The 21,832-nt window shown below is 38.8% G+C and overlaps 8 protein-coding genes and 1 long non-coding RNA gene across 10 annotated transcripts; 3 read left to right on the forward strand and 6 right to left on the reverse strand.

The window, feature by feature from the left end:
- Nucleotides 1-338: 338 nt before the first annotated feature.
- On the reverse strand, nucleotides 339-1,762 carry LOC108099159 (mitochondrial import inner membrane translocase subunit TIM50-B). Its single transcript, XM_017202504.2, has one exon. The coding sequence runs from the start codon at nucleotides 1,684-1,686 to the stop codon at nucleotides 445-447; it is 1,242 nt and encodes a 413-aa protein (XP_017057993.1). The 5' UTR covers nucleotides 1,687-1,762; the 3' UTR covers nucleotides 339-444.
- A 111-nt stretch (nucleotides 1,763-1,873) lies between these two features.
- LOC108099160 lies at nucleotides 1,874-5,640 on the reverse strand. Its single transcript, XM_017202505.2, has 5 exons — nucleotides 5,489-5,640; nucleotides 3,213-3,669; nucleotides 3,002-3,139; nucleotides 2,508-2,720; nucleotides 1,874-2,446 (listed from the first exon to the last, which is right to left on the reverse strand). The coding sequence occupies exons 2-5, from the start codon at nucleotides 3,652-3,654 to the stop codon at nucleotides 2,415-2,417; spliced, it is 825 nt and encodes a 274-aa protein (XP_017057994.1). The 5' UTR covers nucleotides 3,655-3,669; nucleotides 5,489-5,640; the 3' UTR covers nucleotides 1,874-2,414.
- Nucleotides 3,727-5,393, forward strand: LOC108099158. The gene has a single exon (XM_017202503.2). It carries the CDS (start codon nucleotides 3,872-3,874, stop codon nucleotides 5,129-5,131), a length of 1,260 nt encoding a protein of 419 aa, XP_017057992.1. The 5' UTR covers nucleotides 3,727-3,871; the 3' UTR covers nucleotides 5,132-5,393.
- Nucleotides 5,641-6,988: 1,348 nt separating the features above from the next.
- Nucleotides 6,989-9,643, reverse strand: LOC108099161. 2 transcript variants are annotated; one of them, XM_017202506.2, is made up of 5 exons: nucleotides 9,539-9,643; nucleotides 8,941-9,180; nucleotides 8,700-8,837; nucleotides 8,433-8,612; nucleotides 6,989-8,275 (listed from the first exon to the last, which is right to left on the reverse strand). In XM_017202506.2, exons 2-5 carry the CDS (start codon nucleotides 9,155-9,157, stop codon nucleotides 8,253-8,255), a joined length of 558 nt encoding a protein of 185 aa, XP_017057995.1. In that variant the 5' UTR covers nucleotides 9,158-9,180; nucleotides 9,539-9,643; the 3' UTR covers nucleotides 6,989-8,252. The 2 variants fall into 2 exon arrangements, with proteins under 2 accessions (XP_017057995.1, XP_017057996.1); XM_017202507.2 differs by having other exon boundaries at nucleotides 9,555-9,607.
- Nucleotides 9,644-10,654: 1,011 nt separating this feature from the next.
- Nucleotides 10,655-11,295, reverse strand: LOC108099162. The gene is made up of 4 exons (XR_001771913.2): nucleotides 11,252-11,295; nucleotides 11,053-11,156; nucleotides 10,793-10,856; nucleotides 10,655-10,700 (listed from the first exon to the last, which is right to left on the reverse strand). It is a non-coding gene; the product is annotated as an uncharacterized LOC108099162 (long non-coding RNA).
- A 1,297-nt stretch (nucleotides 11,296-12,592) lies between these two features.
- LOC108099093 (follistatin-related protein 1) lies at nucleotides 12,593-14,194 on the forward strand. Its single transcript, XM_017202411.2, has 2 exons — nucleotides 12,593-14,022; nucleotides 14,078-14,194. Exons 1-2 carry the CDS (start codon nucleotides 13,776-13,778, stop codon nucleotides 14,122-14,124), a joined length of 294 nt encoding a protein of 97 aa, XP_017057900.1. The 5' UTR covers nucleotides 12,593-13,775; the 3' UTR covers nucleotides 14,125-14,194.
- Nucleotides 14,176-15,000, reverse strand: LOC108099091 (39S ribosomal protein L17, mitochondrial). The gene is made up of 2 exons (XM_017202409.2): nucleotides 14,697-15,000; nucleotides 14,176-14,631 (listed from the first exon to the last, which is right to left on the reverse strand). The coding sequence occupies exons 1-2, from the start codon at nucleotides 14,892-14,894 to the stop codon at nucleotides 14,299-14,301; spliced, it is 531 nt and encodes a 176-aa protein (XP_017057898.1). The 5' UTR covers nucleotides 14,895-15,000; the 3' UTR covers nucleotides 14,176-14,298.
- A 43-nt stretch (nucleotides 15,001-15,043) lies between these two features.
- Nucleotides 15,044-20,621, forward strand: LOC108099089 (staphylococcal nuclease domain-containing protein 1). The gene is made up of 4 exons (XM_017202406.2): nucleotides 15,044-15,324; nucleotides 17,005-17,845; nucleotides 18,162-19,597; nucleotides 20,005-20,621. The coding sequence occupies exons 1-4, from the start codon at nucleotides 15,232-15,234 to the stop codon at nucleotides 20,413-20,415; spliced, it is 2,781 nt and encodes a 926-aa protein (XP_017057895.1). The 5' UTR covers nucleotides 15,044-15,231; the 3' UTR covers nucleotides 20,416-20,621.
- Nucleotides 20,622-20,775: 154 nt separating this feature from the next.
- Nucleotides 20,776-21,828, reverse strand: LOC108099092 (augmin complex subunit wac). Its single transcript, XM_017202410.2, has 4 exons — nucleotides 21,647-21,828; nucleotides 21,514-21,535; nucleotides 21,134-21,446; nucleotides 20,776-21,071 (listed from the first exon to the last, which is right to left on the reverse strand). The coding sequence occupies exons 2-4, from the start codon at nucleotides 21,515-21,517 to the stop codon at nucleotides 20,897-20,899; spliced, it is 492 nt and encodes a 163-aa protein (XP_017057899.1). The 5' UTR covers nucleotides 21,518-21,535; nucleotides 21,647-21,828; the 3' UTR covers nucleotides 20,776-20,896.
- Nucleotides 21,829-21,832: the final 4 nt, after the last annotated feature.

Genomic DNA, 21,832 nt, shown 5'->3' on the forward strand with positions numbered 1-21,832 from the left:
TCATTAACTAATGGCGATGATTTTCCGTTAGTTTTGGAAATATATTAAGCTTACATTTTGTTTTAGTTTTATGTAGTCACAGCTATAAAAGTTCGTAGGTCTTTTTTCAATATTCTTATTTTTGACCAAACGACGAACTTCCAAAGTAAAAAATTTGAATTTGATAGTTGTTAATAACAAATAAACTTTAAAACTTTTATAATGCAACATTTACTTTATTTTACTATTACAAAATCCTCACTAAAGTATAGCAAAAGAGAAATCTGAGGATGTGAATCTATGGTCCATTTCCATGGCACCCAAAGCCCGCAGAGCCACTAGAACTTAAAATTTAGAAATTTTACGTTACAGTTGTACCTTTTACAAGTTTTTTGTAATACTTTATTTATATCGTGCATGCAAATTACAAATGGGGCGTTTAAGACACATCAAAACCACAAAGTTTTAATGTTTTATAAAGCCATGGGCCCAATTCTTGACAACAGGCTTAGACTTGCTAAGCTTTTGCTGCTCATCGGCCTGCATTTTTTCACTTAGTTTTCGCTGGTTTTCCCGAAACTGGGATATGGGGTCATCGAACTGATTGTAGTACTGCAGCACCTCCCGGACGTCATCGATCTCACTGGTGCCCAAAACACTAAGAAACGACACAAGATCAAACAGAGTCGTGTCATTGTCGTTCCCAGACCACCGCGGAATTGAGAAAGAATTTGAAGGATGAAACTTAGTGGCGTTTCGATCCCAGTCTACGACAACCACACGCTTTAGGTCCCGGTTCAGATTGTCAAGGTTCTTCACGTGATGGCCACCAACAAAGTGTGTTGAGTCACGAACCAAGCGATACATTATATAGCCGTTTGGATCAAGGGCGTCGAGCAGCGGAAATACCGTAATTCCTTGTTCCGCTGTGTAAACAACGATTTCAAAATACTTGGCACATTCTTTTAAAAAAACGTCGACACCCGGACGCTTCTTAAAGCGCCAGCCAGTCTCATAAGTCCAGTCAGGATGTACCAACACGTCCTTGATCTCAAGTACCAGAGTATACGCAGGCTGCACATAGGGCGCCTGAAGGGGTTCAGGAAGCAGCTTCTGACTAGACGGTTCTTGTATAAATCGTTGGAAGTGGTTTACCGACTTCCAGGTTCGAGCCATATATTGCTGCATCAGTGGCATTTCACTAAACTCGTCCATCACATTGTTTCCGTGCTTATCCAGTGCAGGCTTCCCAAAGTAAAATATGGCCCAAAATGAGAAAAGCAAGCCTCCTATACCACAGAGTCCAAAGCCGAGTTTCATCCGCTTCCAAGCCCGCTCCATTTCCTTCATCTCTTCCTCCTCCTCCCGCTTGCGCCGCTCACGACTTTCCTCGTCATTGGGCTCCGCAGAGGTTTGCGGAAACAGCTTTGACAGAATTTGCGTTGAAGTCTTCTCATAGGAAGAGTAACGCCGGTGCGCCATAAATACCAAAGATGCATTGCAGCTGTGTAGAAGTCCAATACGCAAGCTGCACCCTGGCTCTGACCCATTCTTTTTAGCAGGTTTCTTCTGACCGTCGGCCTGCACCTGAAGTGTGTCGACCATTGCGCGCAACCAGCCAGTGGTCAGCACCCGCGACGTATTTATGAGCTTCCGCCCCAACCGCGGGCATCTACAAGATACCTGAACGATGGCTATTGAAGACATTTTTTGGTCGATCGATTCTATATGGGGTTTTCACTGCAATAGTAAGCCACTATAAAATTTAACATCTTTGTATTGCCCAGTCGAGGGAGAGTCAATTTTTTTCTTCTGTGTGTTTCTGTTAACGAAATTTTGTCGCAGATAGCTGGTTGCGTAGGTATTTTTCTACGAATAATAAAAGTCGAAAATATTCAGAGCCAACTTAAAATGTATTTAATGCTTTTTATTCCGTAATCGATTTACTACAATATAGTTCTCTCGTTCATTCAGAACTTCAAAAATAATTTTATTTAGACAGAAGGCGGACCTAAAATACTGTAGGTTTCAAGAGACACCGCATAGTCCAAGCGAATTTGAAGGCAACTTAAGAGAACTTCAGAATTATATTCGACTTATAATAAGCATATGTATATGCTCAATTGCCTACCAGTAGATTTTTATGTTAAGAAACAAAGAACTAGCTTTTTATAAAAATTGAGCACGAATTATTTACTCATTGTGTATACGCAACCATTTTATACTTCATAAAGTTCTATTCTTGGCAAATATCTATTGATCTTCATTTTCTTCATCATAAGGTCAACGCTTCTTGCCAAGCAATATAAAAACCACTTTAAATTTAAAAACTTATGTAGAAAAACCTTTAAAGGTTTTAAATAAAACGTGTTACAAGATACTGCAAAAAAACTTTTAACCTTTTTGCACTGTAAAAAATTATTCATTTTAAAAGATCATTCATCTTGACCCGATATGCGACGTTCACCTGTAAAACGGATAAGCTTAATACAATAAAGATTAATACACACACTTTTGTTCAGTTTTACCCCTCTCCTTATGTTTTCGTTCTTTTGTGCCACGATTCTGGCCATGTGTTTTTACCCCGCCAGCATTGCCATTTGCCTTGCACTTCTTATTGACAGTGCGGATGGGATCGCAGTTTTGGTCACTAGCACCGGCAGACTCTGCCTGCAACTTATCCTCTCTGGTCATTTGCCCAGCGCTACATTGAGACCAAGTCCCCTTTTCATAACGGCAGCCTGTACAAAGTGACAAGTGGTTAAATAACCATTAAATATGATGTACAACGATTCGCTGCAATAAATGGCATAACTACTTCATTTTTGGGAGCAGGAAAGCATTTGTTGCAAAGCATTGAAACCATAATTTTAAAACACCCAGAAATTGGCCAAAACCATACCACTAATAAAAGAGGCAAAGGGGATGCACAGGCATTGCACTAAAATAATTGTGAAAAACCCTTTTAAAGCTTATTTAGACGGATCGATGATTTAAAAGAATATAAATTACCACTACCCACCTTTCTTGCACTTCTTTAGTATAGTCCTTGTCGGCAAGCAATTTGGCTCGCCCTTCTTAAGAGATAGAACTCGGGTACGCATGTGAGATTTGTCATCACAGTTTGACCAAGCGCTCTTGGCGTAGCGGCAAGTCGACCCTGTCAACCATCAAGTACATAATAAATTCGATTTTAAGGTGATCTGAAATAATTTGTGCACTTCGATTCGTACCTATATTGTCAGAAGTCTTCGACTTGCCTCCAGTTTTCTTGCCCCCATGGTGTTGGCCAAATCCATTTTGCTGCTTGGTTCCTTGTCGTGGTTGCTTGTCAATTTTGTTTTTACCTCGTTTATTCTTCGGTTGGTCTTGATGTGGGGCTACACTTGCATTTTCGGAAACTGTTAGTTTCCTAGATTTGTGCCCCTCCAACTGCTGGGAATGCTCCAGCTTGCTGTTTTTTCGATGGCTTCTGAGACGGGGAGCCTCAGCATTGGCTGTGGAAGAAACGGTTTCGTCCTCCAGAGTGCCACGAGCCGGTCGAATGTGCACTACGTCACCCGAAATTTTCTCCATGACCAGACGAATATCGTCCCTGTCAACTAATGACGAAATCTGCGCCATTCCCACCAAAACCAAATGCAGAAGTGTGGTTAAAATTAGTATGAGATTCATAGCTAATTCGAAAATCTAAAAACAATAAAAAATGGACAATAATATAAAAGAATATTGAATAAAATAAACTTGATTTTAATGTTTTTCAAAGAAAAATTTTTTTTTTTTTTTGCACATAACGAATATTGTTTCTTTTTTCTGCCCTAATTAACCATGTCAATTAAATGTCATATATTATGTAAGCTTAAAACTTTTAAAATATGTAATTTAGAATGCCATGAAAACATTTTTAGAATTCAAAACGATTTATAGTCTAACGATATTAAAATTTTTTTTGTTTATATGCATGAATGTTAAACATTCTGGTCTATCCGACAGTTCTGCAGGAATGTTTGATAAGTACGAAATAGATGATGTCAAAAATGGTAATAAACTTTTTCGCAATAACTCTTGGCGTTGCCCAGACTCGGACTACAAAAGTGCAGATTGGAATGACCTTGTTAAAAATGATCCGTACATTGATATTGAATCTGGCAATGAGTCGCTCGGATCTGTTGGCGTAGCTAGTAAGAGGGAATACAACAAACTACCTGACACATGGAAAGAACGCATTGCACATGGAACTAAAGAATGCTATTACTATGATACAAATACCGAAAAGATTTACTTCACGTTGCCTTCAAAACCCTTCATAGAAGCTCATAAGATTGGCTGGAATGGCATTGCCGCAAAAAACTGTGAATACAAATACCGATGCAAGCTTCGATGCAGGCATATTCTAGTGAAGCACAATGAATTAAATACACCCATTTCTCACGTTGAACGGATAAATACTCGAACTAAAAAAGAGGCTTTTCAAAAAATTACGCAGACCCTCAACATAATTAAAAGTGGTGAATTAGAATTTTCTGATTTGGCTAAAGAAATCTCCGATTGCTGCTCAGCTCAATACGGCGGAGATTTGGGGCCCTTTAAGCCTACTCAAATGTCTATCGACTTTGAGCAAAAAGTTGTAAGCCTCAAGATATATAAGGTCTCAGATACTTTTGAGACGGAAGAAGGATTTCACATTTTGTTGCGAACGCCAGTGAATGAAAGTGAAAGAAGGGCGGCAACTAGAAGAAAAAAATACAGGCGGATTGAAAAGATGAGCGATGCTACGCAAAATAATAAATGCAAAATCCACATTAAGAAAAACACTCTTACTTCCTCTCGTTTGCTTAAACCGAAAACCGATAGATGCACTTTGCTCGGTCAAAGTCAAAGAAGCTACGGTTCTAATAGTGCGTTTAGCAGCTCCAATATTGGCTTTAATCCATCCATGCATTTAATGTTTCGACGTTTAGAAGAAGATAGAAAAATGAGAATGTATACCCTTCAGCAACATAGAATAAAAAACACAGTAGTTCAGGAAAAAATGGAGGTTGCTAATTATAACAATAATAACAACCATTTAAACAATATCCTGAAAATAACGGAAACTGTTGGCCTTGAAAGCAATACAGTAAATAATATCTCCATAAACCGTATTTGGTAATCTACAGCGGTGTGTTGCTAGTAAAATACAGACAAAAACAGTGTGAGCAATATGTATATTGTATTATAAATGGACATCTGGCGAACATATGCACATCTTAACGAAAAAATGTATTACAAATAATTTTAACATTACGCTTTAAAATAACATTTCGATTTTTCCTATTAAACCAGCCCATATTTATTTCTTTAAATTTGGAAACTGGGAATCTCTTATATGGCTTTTGCGCTCAACGGAAAACTCTCTGAATAATAACAAAAAGGGGTACCTTGCACTTCTGTTGCGCGCACACGCAATAGGGAAAATCAAAAATTGGAACTCACTCAAATGTCGTAGCGAAAATATTCGTGCACTTACAAAGTGGATTCAAGTTTCCAGCTGTTGTTCGGCAGCGTACAACAAATGAAAATGTCCCTAGAAAGTGTACTCCACTGTAAGACTGGGGTTCCTGATCCGCACGATCGGATTCAGAGTTGTAGCCAAACTGAGTGGGCGAAACGCAATAGCTCGATGAACTCGAGAGGATAAAAAACTGCTCAAAAACAAAGAGAGCAGAGGCAAGAGCACTGAGACATGCTTTCTTATTCCACCAACAAATGTGTATACACAGCGACGAATGAAGTCTAGATTCTGCCAGCCAAAGCAAATTCTGTGGTTTTGTTCAATAACTTAACTACTATCAATAATATTTATCTGAATATAAACGGTCTAATTTTAGTTTGTGTTTTTTACTTTTTGGTTTCTTTTTCAGGCACTTTATTACTTTAGAAATCGAAGGGACTTTAGGAAAATATTATCAGCTACAAAAACTCTGCATTTCTGAACTACATACAAAACTGCAATCGTGCATAAACATATGTACATATGTATGTATCACAAAAGCTGATCGCTAAGGGGAACCTATCTAATTAATGATTGATTTGGTGTTTCTTTATTTTTAACGAGGAAACATCGATTTAGTGTTTCATGTACGGTGCTGGGACTAATTCATCAAAGCTCCACAAATACACCGCTGTTCTCTTAATGATAAGATAAACCATCCTTTATCGAAGTGCACGGTGTATGTGTTGCATTAAATAAACAGGTAAGCTAAATGTAAGCAATGACCACGAATTGTGTAACAGATTGGAGTTCTTCGAGCAGTTTTACAATTATGTATATCAAAACACAAGTAGATACAGTTTTGAGCCAGTTTATGAATCTCTCTTTCCCAGTTCCATTTTGTTTCCGAGAGCTCAGCCAAACATGTTTTGAGTGGTTTCTCTGAGAGTCAGATTCAGTTTGCTGAAAACAAACAAAGAGATGGCGCAGACAAGAAAAACAGTTGGAAAAAAAGGCATGCTTAACAAACCAAACTGAAATTGATTTTGAGTACTTATTAAGTTATGTTAAACTTGGAGGATCCCTGTTATTACTTTTTTACCAATAGCCACCTAAAAGGTTAACAGGTCCTTTAAACAATCACAAAGTTGGACAATCTTTTTTTGTATGAACATATATGCACGCCCCAAAGACACATACCTATAGGCAAACAAATTTCGGAATAACAGCCCTCCACACTTGCATATATAACAGCAAAAAAAAAGAGGTTTTTGATTAATTTACGTTCATTAATGTACATATGTATATATGTGATTATGTAAGTCCAAAAAATAATGCACTTTGAATGATACCCGCCTCTTACGAAATGCAAAGGAGGTTTTAGGATTTTTATCCCACAAATCTCAATGTGCGCAGGTCGTTTCTCTGAAAAACAATAAGCTGCTCTTATAAAGTCTTTAAAGCACAACATAACAAACTACCCAAATGATACATGCATATACGCGGTAACATATTGTTTGCAAAAAATGTAAAATATTTAATTCTGTAATACTTGTATTTATTAAAGTTCAGTTACTTTTTCTTGTGTTTTATACGTACGTAAACAAATTTCACTTTACTTTGGGGGAGTTCAATGCTTTTCCTTTTGGAATTAAGACTCGAATTAATACTGCCCCTGCCAATGATGTGTAAGCTCGCATGTGCGAGTGAGCCGTTTTGCTTTACTTTGTAGTAATAGATGTATGTCAATGGTTGTAAAACTGCTTACAGACAAATACATTAAGTTGTAGTTAACGTTCTAAGTTTTTATATGTGTTTATTAAAAAGATAAACCACGTCTTTGAAATGGTTAAATTGTTGACCAGAATAAGTATGTGTGTAAGTATTTATGTCTGTATTTTTACTTGATCATTAATTTTGGAAATGGTATTACCAAATCTATGCTTTAATTGTACCCAGTGAAAGTAAGTTGTAAACTACTTTAAAATGCCAATCGCCTACCTTGTAACTACGACGGACCTTTTATCTAGACCCGCCGTGAAACTTTCTTTATCTGTTAGTTTTTTTTTTTTATAGTTTGTTTTTGTTTTTTACAATATTTACACTAAGTGTTTTGTTTATTTATTATCTGCGAATGACACACATTGACCACCACTTTAAATTAAGTATTTAATTTATGATTTTTCCGCGATGCCGTTCTGGTTTTTATGAGATCAGATACAGAAGCTGTTGTTCACCAAATTTTACATCAATAATCAGATTATTTTTTTTGGATTTTATTTTAGATTTGTGGTTAATATTATTTAAATTCAATTTAAAGTAACTCTGCTAAATTTATGAATAGGGAGACAGTCACACAATTGAAGAATTTAATTTTATATCGATAAGGCAACTGCCTTTTCAGTTTCATTTATTTCGGGAAGTGATGGATCGGCGTTGATGCATGATTTTTCCTTTGGAATAAACTAAATAGTTTTGTTTTTATGTAGGTATGGTATTGTATAAATATTTTGTTATTCTGCATTGCATATATATGCTTATTTTCGCAAAGTTGATATTATGTTGTACAGTCGAACTTACTGTCGTTAATATTAAGTTTATCGTTTGCTTGAAAACCAAACTACAACATTATTCAGAATATGCATTTAATTAAAATGCTTTTCGGGTATACATAGCAGACTCTTAATGTCATTACGTTCTTTTGTTTTAAATTGATTTAAAAATAAGTTTAACTTAAATTATTTGCATCGGAGTGATGCAAACGAATATGGGGCATTTTAAATTTTCGAATATTAAATTTTTAAACGCGTCCTTTGCGGGCAGCTGCATGTAAAAAAAAAGAGAAATTTATATTAAACTGTTAATAAAATAAGAAACCAACTTCCTCATAAACTAATAACTTAATTATAGTTGGTACAGTTTCACAATCGTTATTTTAATGCAAAGTGTATATTTAAGGCATTCCTAAATAATAACTGACCTTTATCTTTGTTCTTGCGCTGTTCTTTGGCACTCTTGTCCTTAGACTTTCCTGGCTTGCAATTCTTCTTAATGACCCGTGTTGCTTCGCAGGACGGATCACTGCTCGCTTTTAATTTGTCAGCTCTAGTCATTTGTCCAGTTGCGCATTCCGACCAGGATCCCTTTTCATATCGGCATGCTGTAAGGGATGCACCATGATAAAAGGCGAAGATTGTATGAGGCAATCGCTTTCTGATAACTTATAAGATAGGAACCGTGATATTACCTTTTTTACACTTTTTTTGAATGGTTCGCGTTTGGTCGCATGCTGGATCGCCCTTTTTCAATGTTAAGGTTCTGGAACGAGTATTAGTTTTTGTATCGCACTCAGTCCACGGGTTCTTGCCATATCGGCACGACAAACCTTGAAAAATAATCAACAAAGCAAATTATTATAGCTATTACAGAAGAGCTGATATCCTATCTGATTCAAAATTCCTTAAAAACAAAACAATTCCTTGACTCACCGTCGCTTTTGGTACCACGTTCGTTCCTTATTAATACTTCGTGATCGTCTTCCTCCCATACTTCCCCTTGTATGGTTGTCGTGGGCTGGGTCTGCTCCGCCACAGGAAGTGCGAGAGGTGTTTCCTGGCCCTCTGTGGTGCCTAATACAGAGCTACACAGTACCCCCGACCATGTCACGAAGGACGCCAGTAAAATCGCGTTATAATTATTTTTCATGGTGTGACTTCTCCTGCGGCCCACTGCAAAAAAGAGACATTGAGGAATATCTGCACAAAAAAGATGGTAGACACTTTAACGCGAATATACGCGAATAAATATAAAATTGGCTCCATGCAGTTTAAAAAGTATGTATTTATGTAAAAAGAAGCCAACACAAATGCCGTTTTCACAGAATAGAAATTAGCTTGGCAAATGCCGAGCCTGTTTTTGGTAATACAGCGCAATATCCTAAAAACAATTTATCAACGTTATAGAAGGCAGATAAGTCTGCTCGACTCCTTGAAATCTGCTCCAGGATAGTTTTTCTATAGTAATGCGTGTATCAATTCTTTCTACACCAATTTTTCTTTCGCACAACCGATAAAAGTGACGACCAACCGTTAGTTATACACACAAAACAACTCCAGACTCAGACACAGACGCAGTACAGCTTTTAACGACAGATGGTATCAACTGCTTTCGTTGCACGACTCTTCGAAACTGAACAGAAAGATAAAAGGACAGCAGCATAAAAGGCCACGGCATGTATAATATCCTGCAGGATTTTATGCTCATGACGAAGCTCAGTCTCTCGTTTTTTCTCTTGAATGCGAATCCAAAATTTCGATTTCGGCCGGGTCTACGGAGAGAGTGCGCACCAGCGCCTGTGTTTTTATCAATGAGCTGCGCATTTTCTACACATAAATAATTTACAATCAATTTTTTTACTGAATTCCGCATTGCTTATGCATTTTAAGTCTGGCAAATTCAATTGCAAAGAAAATTTAAAAAAATATCACTAACTTTTGTGCCAATTGCTGCCTTACGCAACTGGTTAAAACGGAGTATACATGATATAAATGGGTATGATTGATATAATACTTGAATGGATTTTCCAGTTGATATTATTTTACTAGAAAAAAATATTTTTGACAAAGAACGCTGATATTTGCCAAATGACCACTTTAAATATATTCGGTTGGTCGTCGTTCTATTGGAGTTACCCCAGCCCCACCCTAAACCGAAATGTGGCAATACACATAACATTTACACTATACGAAAAGTCTGCATATCCAGTACTGATATACTATAATGCAATAATTATATACTTTATTATGATTATTATATTAATTAAACCATATTTTTATACCCTTGCATAGGGTATTATAATTTCAGTGGAAGTTTCCAAAGCATTGAAGGAGACACCTATCTGTAGACTACTATTGAATTTCGAATTAAATTTTATCAAAATTGGATAAGTATATCACATAGCTGCCATAGGAAAGGTCGAAACATATATACATATAAATAATGGCAAAAAATGATAACTTCGTTGTTAACTTAACTTTTTAATCTTTAACTGTTGCCCTTGATTTCTTTATTTAAAAGAGCTGGCCTCCCTTAAGCCGTAGTATTTATCTTAAAATAAATACGTAACTTAATTATTTACTGTCTAATTCATGTACTCACTGCGAAAATGCCTTGGTGCACTGCAATCTTTCGCCTTCTTGAAGTAAGATAATCACTGCAACCACTTTATCCGCAACATTTACACTTTACCCTGAAATTAAATAAAAAACAAGAAAAAATAATAAATAATTTGTTACAAATAATATTAGTTAGAATTAATTTGTCAGTAAAAAATGTATTTACCTCATTGGGTTATTGATTCAATGCATCTTGAAGTTCACTCCAAGTAGAAAGGTATAGTCATTACCTGTAATGAAAAGAGGGATTTCAAAATATTAGTTTAATTATTTTATAGAAATTAATAATTTAACAAATACATAGCCCAATGGATTGACCTTTTAAATTTATTTCAAGTTCTTGAATACTTTCAAATCTTTATCTGTTGCTTTTAATTTCTTTGCCATAATATTTCTGACATTTTAAAATAATTAAAATGTACTCACTCCGTAATAACCTTGGTGTACTGCATCCTAAAGACCAGCTCCAAGTTACATGTAAGATGGTGTCACCAATTATTTTCTGCAACCAGCTAAATACACAACCAAACCTGAAATAAAATAAAATAAATATTAAATTAAATAAATGCATTACATTTACAAAAATCCACGTCATCACTTAAATAAAAAAAAAACTGCTACTCACCTTTTCCGGTTGTGATTCACTGCATCTTGAAGTACACTCCAAGTAGAAAGGTATAGTCATCACCTGTAATGAAAAGAAGCATTCCAAAATATTAGTTAAATTATTTTATACAAATCGGTTGTTTAAAAAATACATACCCCAATGAGGTGATGCACTGCATCCTGGAGTGGAGTTCAATAGAAGATCACGCCATTCATAATTGATCCTGCAGCCTGTTGTCCAGTCCATTTATGTGGTGTCAGCATACTATATATTTCCGGTAACCGCATTCTTACAACTATTACTATATATATAGGTACTACATATATTTATATTATATGTCGCTACTTGTTTACAATTATTAATTGTGTTTGATTTTCATGTACTTCAAGTTCAATATTTGATAAAACTTACCTTTCAAATTTCTTTCATGTTCTTGAAAACTTTCAGATCTTTATCTGTTTCTTTTAGTTTCTTTGTCAAAATATTTATTTTTTAAAATATATAACTTAATTATTTATTGTCTAAAGGATGTACTCACTGCGTAATAACTTTGGTGCAGTGCATCCTGATGTCGAACTTCAAGTTACAAGTTGGATGGTGTCACCAATTATTTTCTGCAATCAGCCAAATACACAACCAAAAACCTGAAAAAAAAAATATAAAAAAAATTGAATTAATTAACTGCATTTTTTTTACAAAAGCCACGTCATCACATAATTAAAAAAAACTGCAACTCACCTTTTCAGGTTTGGATGCCCTGCATCCTGGAGTCCACTACATGCAGGAAGGGATCGGGCACCTTTAAGTTCATGCCAAGTCAGGTCATGATGCAGTGCATCCTAGGAGGAGTCGACCCATGGTGCACTGCATCCGGGAGTGGACTCCAGTAGGTGGAGTCGACCCAAGATGCACTGCATCCGGGAGTGGATTCCAGTAGGAGGAGTCGACCCATGGTGCACTGCATCCGGGAGTGGACTCCAGTAGGAGGAGTCGACCCATGATGCACTGCATCCGGGAGTGGACTCCAGTAGGAGGAGTTGGCCAAATACTCTCTCCCACTCTGGAACCACGTCACTAACACACACGCACACACACACACTTCCAGAGACCGGAAAAAGTTTCTTAGAGAAACTGCCGGTCATCCCGGAGAACTGAGAAATTGGCCAAAATCAAGGGGTATCCCACTACGAATCAGCCAGAACCACTTGGGAATTATAGGTGCGAGAAAACGAAAAAAATAATTAATTATCATTGTCGCTGACGTGGCCATATTAATTTAATTAACATTTAGTTAACATTACATTTACATTATATTAAATTAACATTATTTTAACATTAAATTAACATTACATTAATATTAAATGGATTTTAATTAACATTTTACATTTAAAATAGTTTTTTTTACCTGTTGCATTTTGATTGATTGGTGTTGTTGTTTTATTAAAATTTATACTTACCTATATTATGTCAACAGTGTTTCCCTCATCATGATTTGGAATGATTTTGAAACAAAAGGGGCGGGGGGGGATATTGAAAATTTGTGAGGTCATCACCCCACTCAAAACTGTTTCTCCGGCCCTGAATAATGCAAATGTAATTAAGTCTGCTGACCCAGCGTAACGCGGTCAGTCCGTCGTTATGTTTTGCAACACCACCTTTTATCACTAAAGTTGATGACTTATCCCGTACTTCTCTATAAACATCTAATAATAATAACAATATAATAATCCTTAGAATTTCGATGATGCCGTTGCTTTTGGTAAAGTTGCAATGAAACCTTATAAAACTGAGCGACTAATTAAAAAAAAATAAATCTGTCATACTGACATTTTTACATCCCCTCGTTTAATGATACAGATTTAGTATCACGCGTTGCACGCTTTTGAGTAAAATTATAATACCCTTTAAAATACCTTTGAAATAATAAATAAATAAGGAGGGGAAGAACTTGTCAATTAACTGCCGTTCAAACTTTAGCTTTTTAGCTTCTGCACTTTAATAATATATAAGGCCTTTTCATACGTGTATCTTTTTATAAAAATGTGTAACTGTTTTGGCAAACTTACTAGGTGCGTAGTCGCATCTGCACTTTTTTGCGAGATACTGCTTATTCAAATATCTAAACCGGCCGGATAACTCGATGCGAACTACGAATAAAGCCAGTGTTCCACTCAGTTGAGCAACCCTATTCATACCCAGTTCCGGGTATACGCGAACAAAAGCCTTCGGTGAAAAGTAGCGGTGAAGTTATCATATATTCTCTGGACAGTGTTCCGAACTCGTTTCCATGGCAACATTTGGAACATAAGCGAAATAATATGCATCAGCGCGTAGGTCTCCCAGAGCTTATCAGTTCTTGGATAGCTATTTGTGTTTCGGCAGCCAAATTTGTTTTCTACAATCTGTGACAAACAAATTATAAACTAATAAACAAAATAAAAATTAAACTGTTAACGAATTCCAATTTATAAAAAAATTGGAGCCTCTACCCAATTTTTCGCTGCTATGCTTTAAAAATAACTTCGAAAGGCTGCCATTTAAGATGTTAGTGTCATATAATTCAGCAAACACATCAGGAAGGAAGACCTGTTTGGCGTGGTTCCTTATCTTAGACATCATAATTTTCCTTGCGCTGTCTGTGTCTCTTCCAATTATTAATAGTGGCTTAGCCTGTAAGGCTATTGAAACTTGTGATCCATTCCTGCCCATCTGCGCGACGTCAACGAATGAGCACCAATTTTTCTATAGCCACTGTGAAATGTTGCGGGATGCCTGCCTTACGGGAAAAGGTAAGGTTTCTGGTACGAACTGTAATTCTTTAAACGCTGATGTCTATAACTGCAGGTTGGAAAACGGATTTCTTCGGCCACTGCAATGTCAATAAGGTTTAGGCTTGTTGGATAAGAGCAACTATTGACCAGTCTCAATGTAAAACAAGCGAGTTCTAACAATTGGCTCTCTTTATATATTAAACATTGTAGTAAAATGGCTTTTGAGTCTTATCTGCATTCTAAGCGACGAACTGAGTAACTAATTGTTAATAAAAAGAAAATGAAATAAACAAACTAGTTTAGATTCTCAGACAGTCTCTGACGTCTGAACTCTTTCCTTGCCTCGTCAAGGAGCACGTTGTGCAGAAGATTCCTGTTTTGAGAAAGATCCGCAGTTAGCAGAGGGTAAGGATTGCCCCGTAGCTCCAGCACAGACTGCCTGTAGTAAATCCCGGGATAGTCACGAGGAGCTTTGTACATGCGTGTATAGGATACATTATAGTTCTCATATCGCGGAACCAGAACCTTGAAAAGCTTATGCACCAGTTGCTTTTCCAATAGCCAATAATTAGCCAGCTCCATGGTGGCCTCGTGCCGGTCCCCATGGCGTATGGCATTGGATATGAGCTGCGAAAAGAATGCCTTTTTGGTTAATATACAGCGTTAAGCAATTGGGCAACTTGACAACTTACTAGTTCCGTGTAGCCACGGGCTTCATCAGCTCTATTGTAGAACAGTTCAATGCGCTCGTGTTTCACCAACGCCGTTACGGTTTTCCGCAGCTTCAGCAACCGCCCTTCCGGCCCGTCTGCATTCTTCAAGTTGCGCTTTTTGGCTTTTATTGCGATTCGGAGCTGTGACATCAGCTTAGTAACGTCAGCTTGATTCATTTTAAGCGGTTTTAACAACTTAACAAACACAAAAATCACGTAATGCCACAAACAGCTGGATGGTTACTATCGATATTTCTACGCCGATATACAGCCCCAAACTTGTCCGTGTGTCAGGCACGGTATTTTATAGTTTCGTAAACAATCGCCCACCACTAGCCAACACGGTCACTTCAGTGAAAATTTTTAGATTTTGCGTGCGGTTCCTTCTCTTGCTCAATTAAGTTCGTTAGGTTGGTGCGGTGTTCAGCCCCGAAACGCAATCAACACAATATTCCGTTATTAAAGCCTAGTGACACGGCCTCTGCTAATAACTTCCCCGCATTTTACCTAGAAAATGGCAACAGCAGCAAACAGCGCGACATCTGCCGGAGCAGCAAAAGACGCCCCGCCAACGCCTGTGAAGTCGTTGTCCGGCGTAGTGAAACAAGTAAGTTTTATAATCTGAGTCTGGACTCTCAGTTAGAAACTTCCACTCCTTGGGCACTGAAAAGTATATTTAAAAGATATTTACAGCGATATATACAGCGTGGCAAACGCGGTGGCCAGGTGCAACTCTGGCAAGTGCGAGAGAGACGCGTATAGAGCTCGGTGCGTATGTGTGACACGTTGCACACGCTCGTCCGATCTAAAGAAATGAAAGTTATCGTGGTGCCAAGCTGGCATATTTTCTTTGGCGCAGGGTCTTAAGCTAGTTGTTGTTGCTCCTTTGAACGTAGCTACGTCACCAGAACGGTTTTCTGGTTCTCCAAATTCGCTTTGCCGTCCGTCCTCTTTTTCACATTTTGCTGAGATTTAATTTGTGCGCCAAACGGCGGTTCGATTCTAACCTCTTAGGCAGGCAGGCAGCGTAAGAACACCCGCTATGCGACCACTTTCTCGTTGTTTATGAATGTAATTATTCTTGGTCGTGTGTGGCTTATAGTCTGCTTTCTCTTCTTGGTATCCTAATAAAATATACAGTCGAAATTTTTGTTCAGTTTAGCAAATTTTGGTCTGGGTAGTTGGTAATAACTCAATTTCCAGGGCCAACAAGGTTTCTCGGGCATGATCTGGCTTGGTGACGTTGGCATCCTGTAAACAGAGTCTCAACATCCGGAAAGTCTCCTGGTCTAGTAATTCTAGCTCAAAAACCTGTTGATCTTACGAGTAATAACCTACGGCTCAATACTTGACCGTTTGCATATCGACCTCTTCAACTTTGACTACTGTTCTTTTTGTGAACTTTAGACCATCCAGCAAAAATGTTTGTTTTCCGTACAGATTATTTAAGTTAGACCGAAACATTAGAGCAACTAGGTTTTCGGGGTTAACTCAACATTTTCTGCACAATAAACTGGTTTTAACGCGAGCCTGTTTTTACTTTGGAAACAATTTCGAATTTGGTTTGCCAGCATGAACAAGCCCGATGGTTGACCGGTATATTACCTTACAATAGGGCCTACATACGCGGGAGATTTGTAGCGCAGGCGCCATCTGTCAAAACATACACCTTACCACTTAAAATTAATATTTATTTTATTTTTAATATAAAACATTTACATTTCTCACGTGATTTAAATAAAATATGAGACATATCGATTGTTTACTAGTAGTAGTTACCTTACAATAGGGCCTACATACGCGGGAGATTTGTAGCGCAGGCGCCATCTGTCAAAACATACACCTTACCACTTAAAATTAATATATATAATTAATATTTATTTTATTTTTAATATAAAACATTTACATTTCTCACGTGATTTAAATAAAATATGAGACATATCGATTGTTTACTAGTACTTCACTTTTTAATAGGACCTACATATGCGGCAGATTTGCAGCGCAGGCGCCATCTGCCAAAACCTACACACCTAAATGAATTTATTTTTTATACCCTTGCAAAGCAAAGGTTATTTTAATATAGTTTAAATTTTAATATATTTATTTTATTTTTAATAAAAAAAAATTCCCCCCACGTGATTAAAATATAATATGAGACAACCTATCGATAGTGCTCTCGGTCGCTTTAGACTGAGTGGTGATTAAGGTATCGTTTCTTGGTCACATCTAGTCAACCTACACGTGCATTTAAATTTAACCTCACTCGAAAATTTTCTGCCTGTTTTAGGTGCTTTCCGGCGATACTGTAGTTATCCGCGCGACCAAGGGTGCTCCCCCTCCGGAGAAACAAATAACCTTCTCCCATGTCTTGGCACCGAAACTAGCTCGTCGCCCCGGCGCCGGCGGGGACGAGACCAAGGACGAGCCCTGGGCTTGGGAGTCGCGGGAGTTCCTGCGCAAGAAGTTGATTGGTGTCGAGGTGACCTTTACGTTTGACAAACCTGCTAACTCGAACCGGGAGTACGGCTTTGTCTGGATCGGCAAAGACAAGGAGACTGGCGAGAATGTAGTGGAGTCCATTGTGCGCGAGGGCTTGGTGTCGGTTCGCCGCGAGGGACGCCCCACGCCCGAGCAGCAGACCCTCATCGAACTGGAAGACCAGGCACGTGCCGCGGGCCGCGGCAAGTGGGCAACAAACGCGAGTCCCGCCGATAAGGTACGCAACATTAAGTGGTCCCACGAAAATCCTGCCCACCTTGTCGATATCTACGAAGGAAAGCCAGTCAAGGCCATAATCGAACATGTGCGCGATGGTTCCACCGTTCGTGCGTTCTTGTTACCGGACTTCCACTACATAACGCTGATGATTTCGGGCATTCGGTGTCCAGGGGTCAAGTTGGATGCTGATGGCAAACCCGATTTAAGTGTAAAGGTGCCGTTTGCCGATGAGGCACGCTACTATGTGGAGACCCGCCTTTTGCAAAGAGATGTAGAAATCCGCCTGGAATCCGTGAACAACTCGAACTTTATCGGAACGATTCTTTATCCAAAGGGTAACATTGCAGAATCGCTTCTCCGCGAGGGACTTGCGAAATGTGTGGACTGGTCGATGGCTGTTATGAAGACTGGTAAGTTTAACGAAATGGCAAATTTACATAAAAAGGCTAAGCAATTAATTTTACGTTCGTAATTTGAAAAGAAACTTTTAAACGTAGTACGCAGCTCGATTGCAAAGCACAGCACCGAATTGGTATATAACCTACGGTTGTGTTGTTCACTATCTGCAATCAGTTGCTAGAAAAAAGACGGACTCCAAGAATTTCGTGACAGATTATTGTCGCTACGTTCATTTCACCCCGTCGACATCTAATTCTGCCAGCCATAAATCGCACATGAATAATATATTACTACTTCAGGAATAAAGTTTCCTTGTTTCCTTTATAGGAGCCGACAAACTGCGTGCTACGGAAAGAATTGCCAAGGAAAAACGTCTTCGACAATGGCAAGACTATCAAGCCAAAACACCTGCATTCAACTCGAAAGAGAAGGACTTTTCTGGAACTGTAGTGGAAGTATTTAACGGAGATGCTATAAATGTACGTCTCTCCAACGGCTTAGTTAAGAAGGTGTTCTTTTCTTCGATAAGGCCACCGCGAGACCAAAGGGCGGTGGTTGGCACCGACGGTGAGGAAATCGTTAAGGCTCCACCACGCGGAAAGAACTACCGGCCACTTTACGAAATTCCCCACATGTTTGACGCCCGCGAGTTTCTGCGCAAGAAGTTGATTAACAAGAAAGTACAGTGCAACCTTGACTACATTTCGCCTCCCCGCGAAAACTTTCCTGAAAAATACTGCTATACCGTCTCGATTGGCGGGCAAAACGTCGCTGAGGCCATGGTGGCAAAGGGCTTGGCTACATGTGTTCGCTATCGCCAGGACGACGATCAGAGATCTTCCGCCTATGACCAACTGATTGCTGCCGAGCAGCAAGCCATTAAGGGATTAAAGGGACTGCACGCAAAGAAGGATAACGCTACACTGAGAGTAAACGATCTTACTGTTGACCATTCCCGAATTAAAGTCCAATACTTGCCGTCATGGCAGCGTGCTCTTCGAACTGAGGCCATCGTGGAGTTTGTCGCCAGCGGGTCGCGCTTGCGACTGTTTGTGCCAAAGGACAGTTGCCTGGTCACATTCCTGCTTGCCGGTATTTCATGCCCGCGCTCTTCTCGCCCAGCGCTAAACGGCGTTCCTGCTCAAGAGGGAGAACCGTTTGGCGACGAGGCTCTGACCTTTACCCGAGAGCGTGTTTTGCAACGGGACGTTTCTGTTCATATTGACACCACCGACAAGGCTGGATCTTCTGTAATTGGTTGGCTCTGGACAGACAGTGGTGTCAATTTGTCAGTTGCCCTTGTCGAAGAGGGGCTTGCGGAGGTGCACTTTAGTGCTGAAAAATCTGAGTACTACCGCCAATTGAAGAGTGCCGAAGACCGTGCCAAGGCTGCCAAGAAGAATATCTGGGCCAATTATGTAGAACAAGTGCCTGAGGAAAAAACTTTTGTTGATGACGAAAAGGAAGACAAGTTGGCTGCCGAGCGCAAAGTGAACTTCGAGAACGTAATTGTTACTGAGGTTACCGAAACTCTAACATTCTTCGCGCAGTCCGTTGAGAACGGATCCAAGTTGGAGTCCCTTATGAGCAAGCTTCATGCCGACTTTCAATCCAATCCCCCAATCGCTGGATCATACACTCCCAAACGTGGCGATTTGGTCGCCGCGCAGTTTACTCTTGATAATCAATGGTACCGCGCCAAGGTGGAACGGGTACAAGGAAGTAACGCTACCGTTCTGTACATCGATTATGGAAATAAGGAGGTAAGCGGATAGCCTTAATGTTTTAAGTGTTAGCAAGTTCCTTAGATCCGTTTCCGCCTTAAAGTGAAACGCATGAGTCATATGCTTGCCAAATCAAATAGCTTTTTTGTATGACAATATATGTTGTGTGAGGGCGCTAATTAAACTCTACAGCTACATTAAATGTGATCTCGATTCTTAATCGTTTTGAATCCTCCTCAAAGGTTCGAAGGATTTTCCATATTTTTTGGGTAAACCAATGTTCAAGTAGAAGGAATATAACCGTGCGAGACGAGAACACAGAGTAGTTGGGGGCGCCCAAACCATGCTTCATATGTCTTCGTCTTGCTACACTTCCAAACTTTACTTTATTAAAATTATTTGAACATTTTTTTTAGACGTACTTAAGCCATATTTTCCGTTTTTAGACCCTACCTACAAGTCGTTTGGCAGCTTTGCCCTCAGCCTTCAGCAGCGAAAAACCTTATGCCACTGAATACGCGCTGGCCTTGGTCGCCCTGCCTACTGACAACGAAGACAAGGAAGAAGCCTTACGTGCCTTTTCCGAAGATGTTTTGAACCACAAGGTTCAACTCAATGTAGAGCTGAAGGTGCATGGGTCGCCAAACTTGGCCACGCTGCATGATCCAACTACTAAAGCCGATTTTGGAAAACAACTTGTCGCCGAGGGTCTTGTGCTTGCCGAAAAGCGACGCGAGCGTAAGCTCAAGGACCTTGTGGACCAGTACAAGGCGGCGCAGGAGACAGCTCGCGCTGCACATCTGGCCATCTGGAAGTACGGCGATATAACACAGGATGATGCGCCCGAATTCCGCTAAAAGATGGCTGTAAACGTGGAGTAGGCCTGTGGCGTGGAGCGCGTTGCTAGCCGAAATGTTTGTCTGCCACATACCCGCCCTTTATATACATAACAACAAGCAACAACTTAAAGAATATGAAATTACTAATTCTATCTATACACACACCAATATATATGATACATATACCACATTGGAAATACATACATACATACGGAAAAACAGTACACTTTTTGTATGCTTTAAGCAGCTGGCAAATTATCACATACTATTTGGTTTTCTAATTTATCAATCATGATCCTAAATAAATATTTGACACAACATAGTAACAACTTTAACCTTTTGGACCCCAAAATATAATCTTAACGGACGAGAAAAATCTTTTGCTTGCTTAAATTAGTCTTTTTAATTTGCAGATTTTATGTTATTGTAAAGTGATTTTTTCATTACTGAGTAAATACACAATAAATCATTTTTTTTAAAAAACCGTGTCCGGAATTCACTAGCGCCGCTCCAGCGAGCCTACCTTCTCAATGACGCTTTCTATTTTGAAATCATTAGGTATCTTTAGTGCTCTCTGTCGGTCTAACAACTCCTCCTTGGTAGCATGTTGTTGGCTGTTTCGCTGTAAAACAACAGATTCTGGAATAAAACGCTCTTCCGCGACACATTTAAATCTGAAATAAAACGCATTGTTTTCATATATATTAGATACCGGTTTTCTAAAGTTCTTAATTACCGCTCCAACATGGCTACTTCTTTAACTGCCTCGTCGAGAGCAGAGTTAATGCGTTGTAGATCGGCGCTTTGTTCTAGTCGTGTCTGCTTGTTTTCAATGCAGTCCCGCTTCTTGGCATAGTAGAAGTCGCGCAAATAGTTCAGGCTAAATTCGTGGATGTGGTTATCTTCATAATACTGAACGCATTTGTCAAGGAGCGCCAGGTCTTCGTCGGAGAAGTCACCGATCTCGACGCTTGCCAGCTTTAGCTGCTGCTCGAAGCGCAGGCCTATGCCCTTCAATTCCTTGATTTCCTCTTGTAGCTTTAAGTGCTCTGCAATTTGTAAAAAAAAAAAAAACATTAAAATATTGAATTCCCAGCACAGTTCGAAAAAACTCACGCATTTTTTAATAGAGATGACACTTTGCCGAAGTAAGCATAAATAAAGATAATAATAAAGATAAAATACGGTCGTGGCAAACAAGAATTGGTCAAATTAAATTAAAAAAAAAAACGCTTTGATAGGTCGTTACCAGATTCGTTTGTTTATATTTGTATTATTAATGGTCAAGCAGATTGTACATCAAGAGGCTGCGATTATTTCAAAGTAATCGATATTGACAAAACTCAACATTTCAGGGATACAATACCAATAAAAAAATTTTTGTTTCTTTTAGAGAAGGAATTCCAGTTAAATAACAATTAAAGGAACGTTCTGT

Source organism: Drosophila ficusphila, unplaced genomic scaffold, assembly GCF_018152265.1.
Source record: "Drosophila ficusphila isolate 14025-0441.05 unplaced genomic scaffold, ASM1815226v1 contig_288, whole genome shotgun sequence".
Classification (NCBI taxonomy): domain Eukaryota; kingdom Metazoa; phylum Arthropoda; class Insecta; order Diptera; family Drosophilidae; genus Drosophila; species Drosophila ficusphila.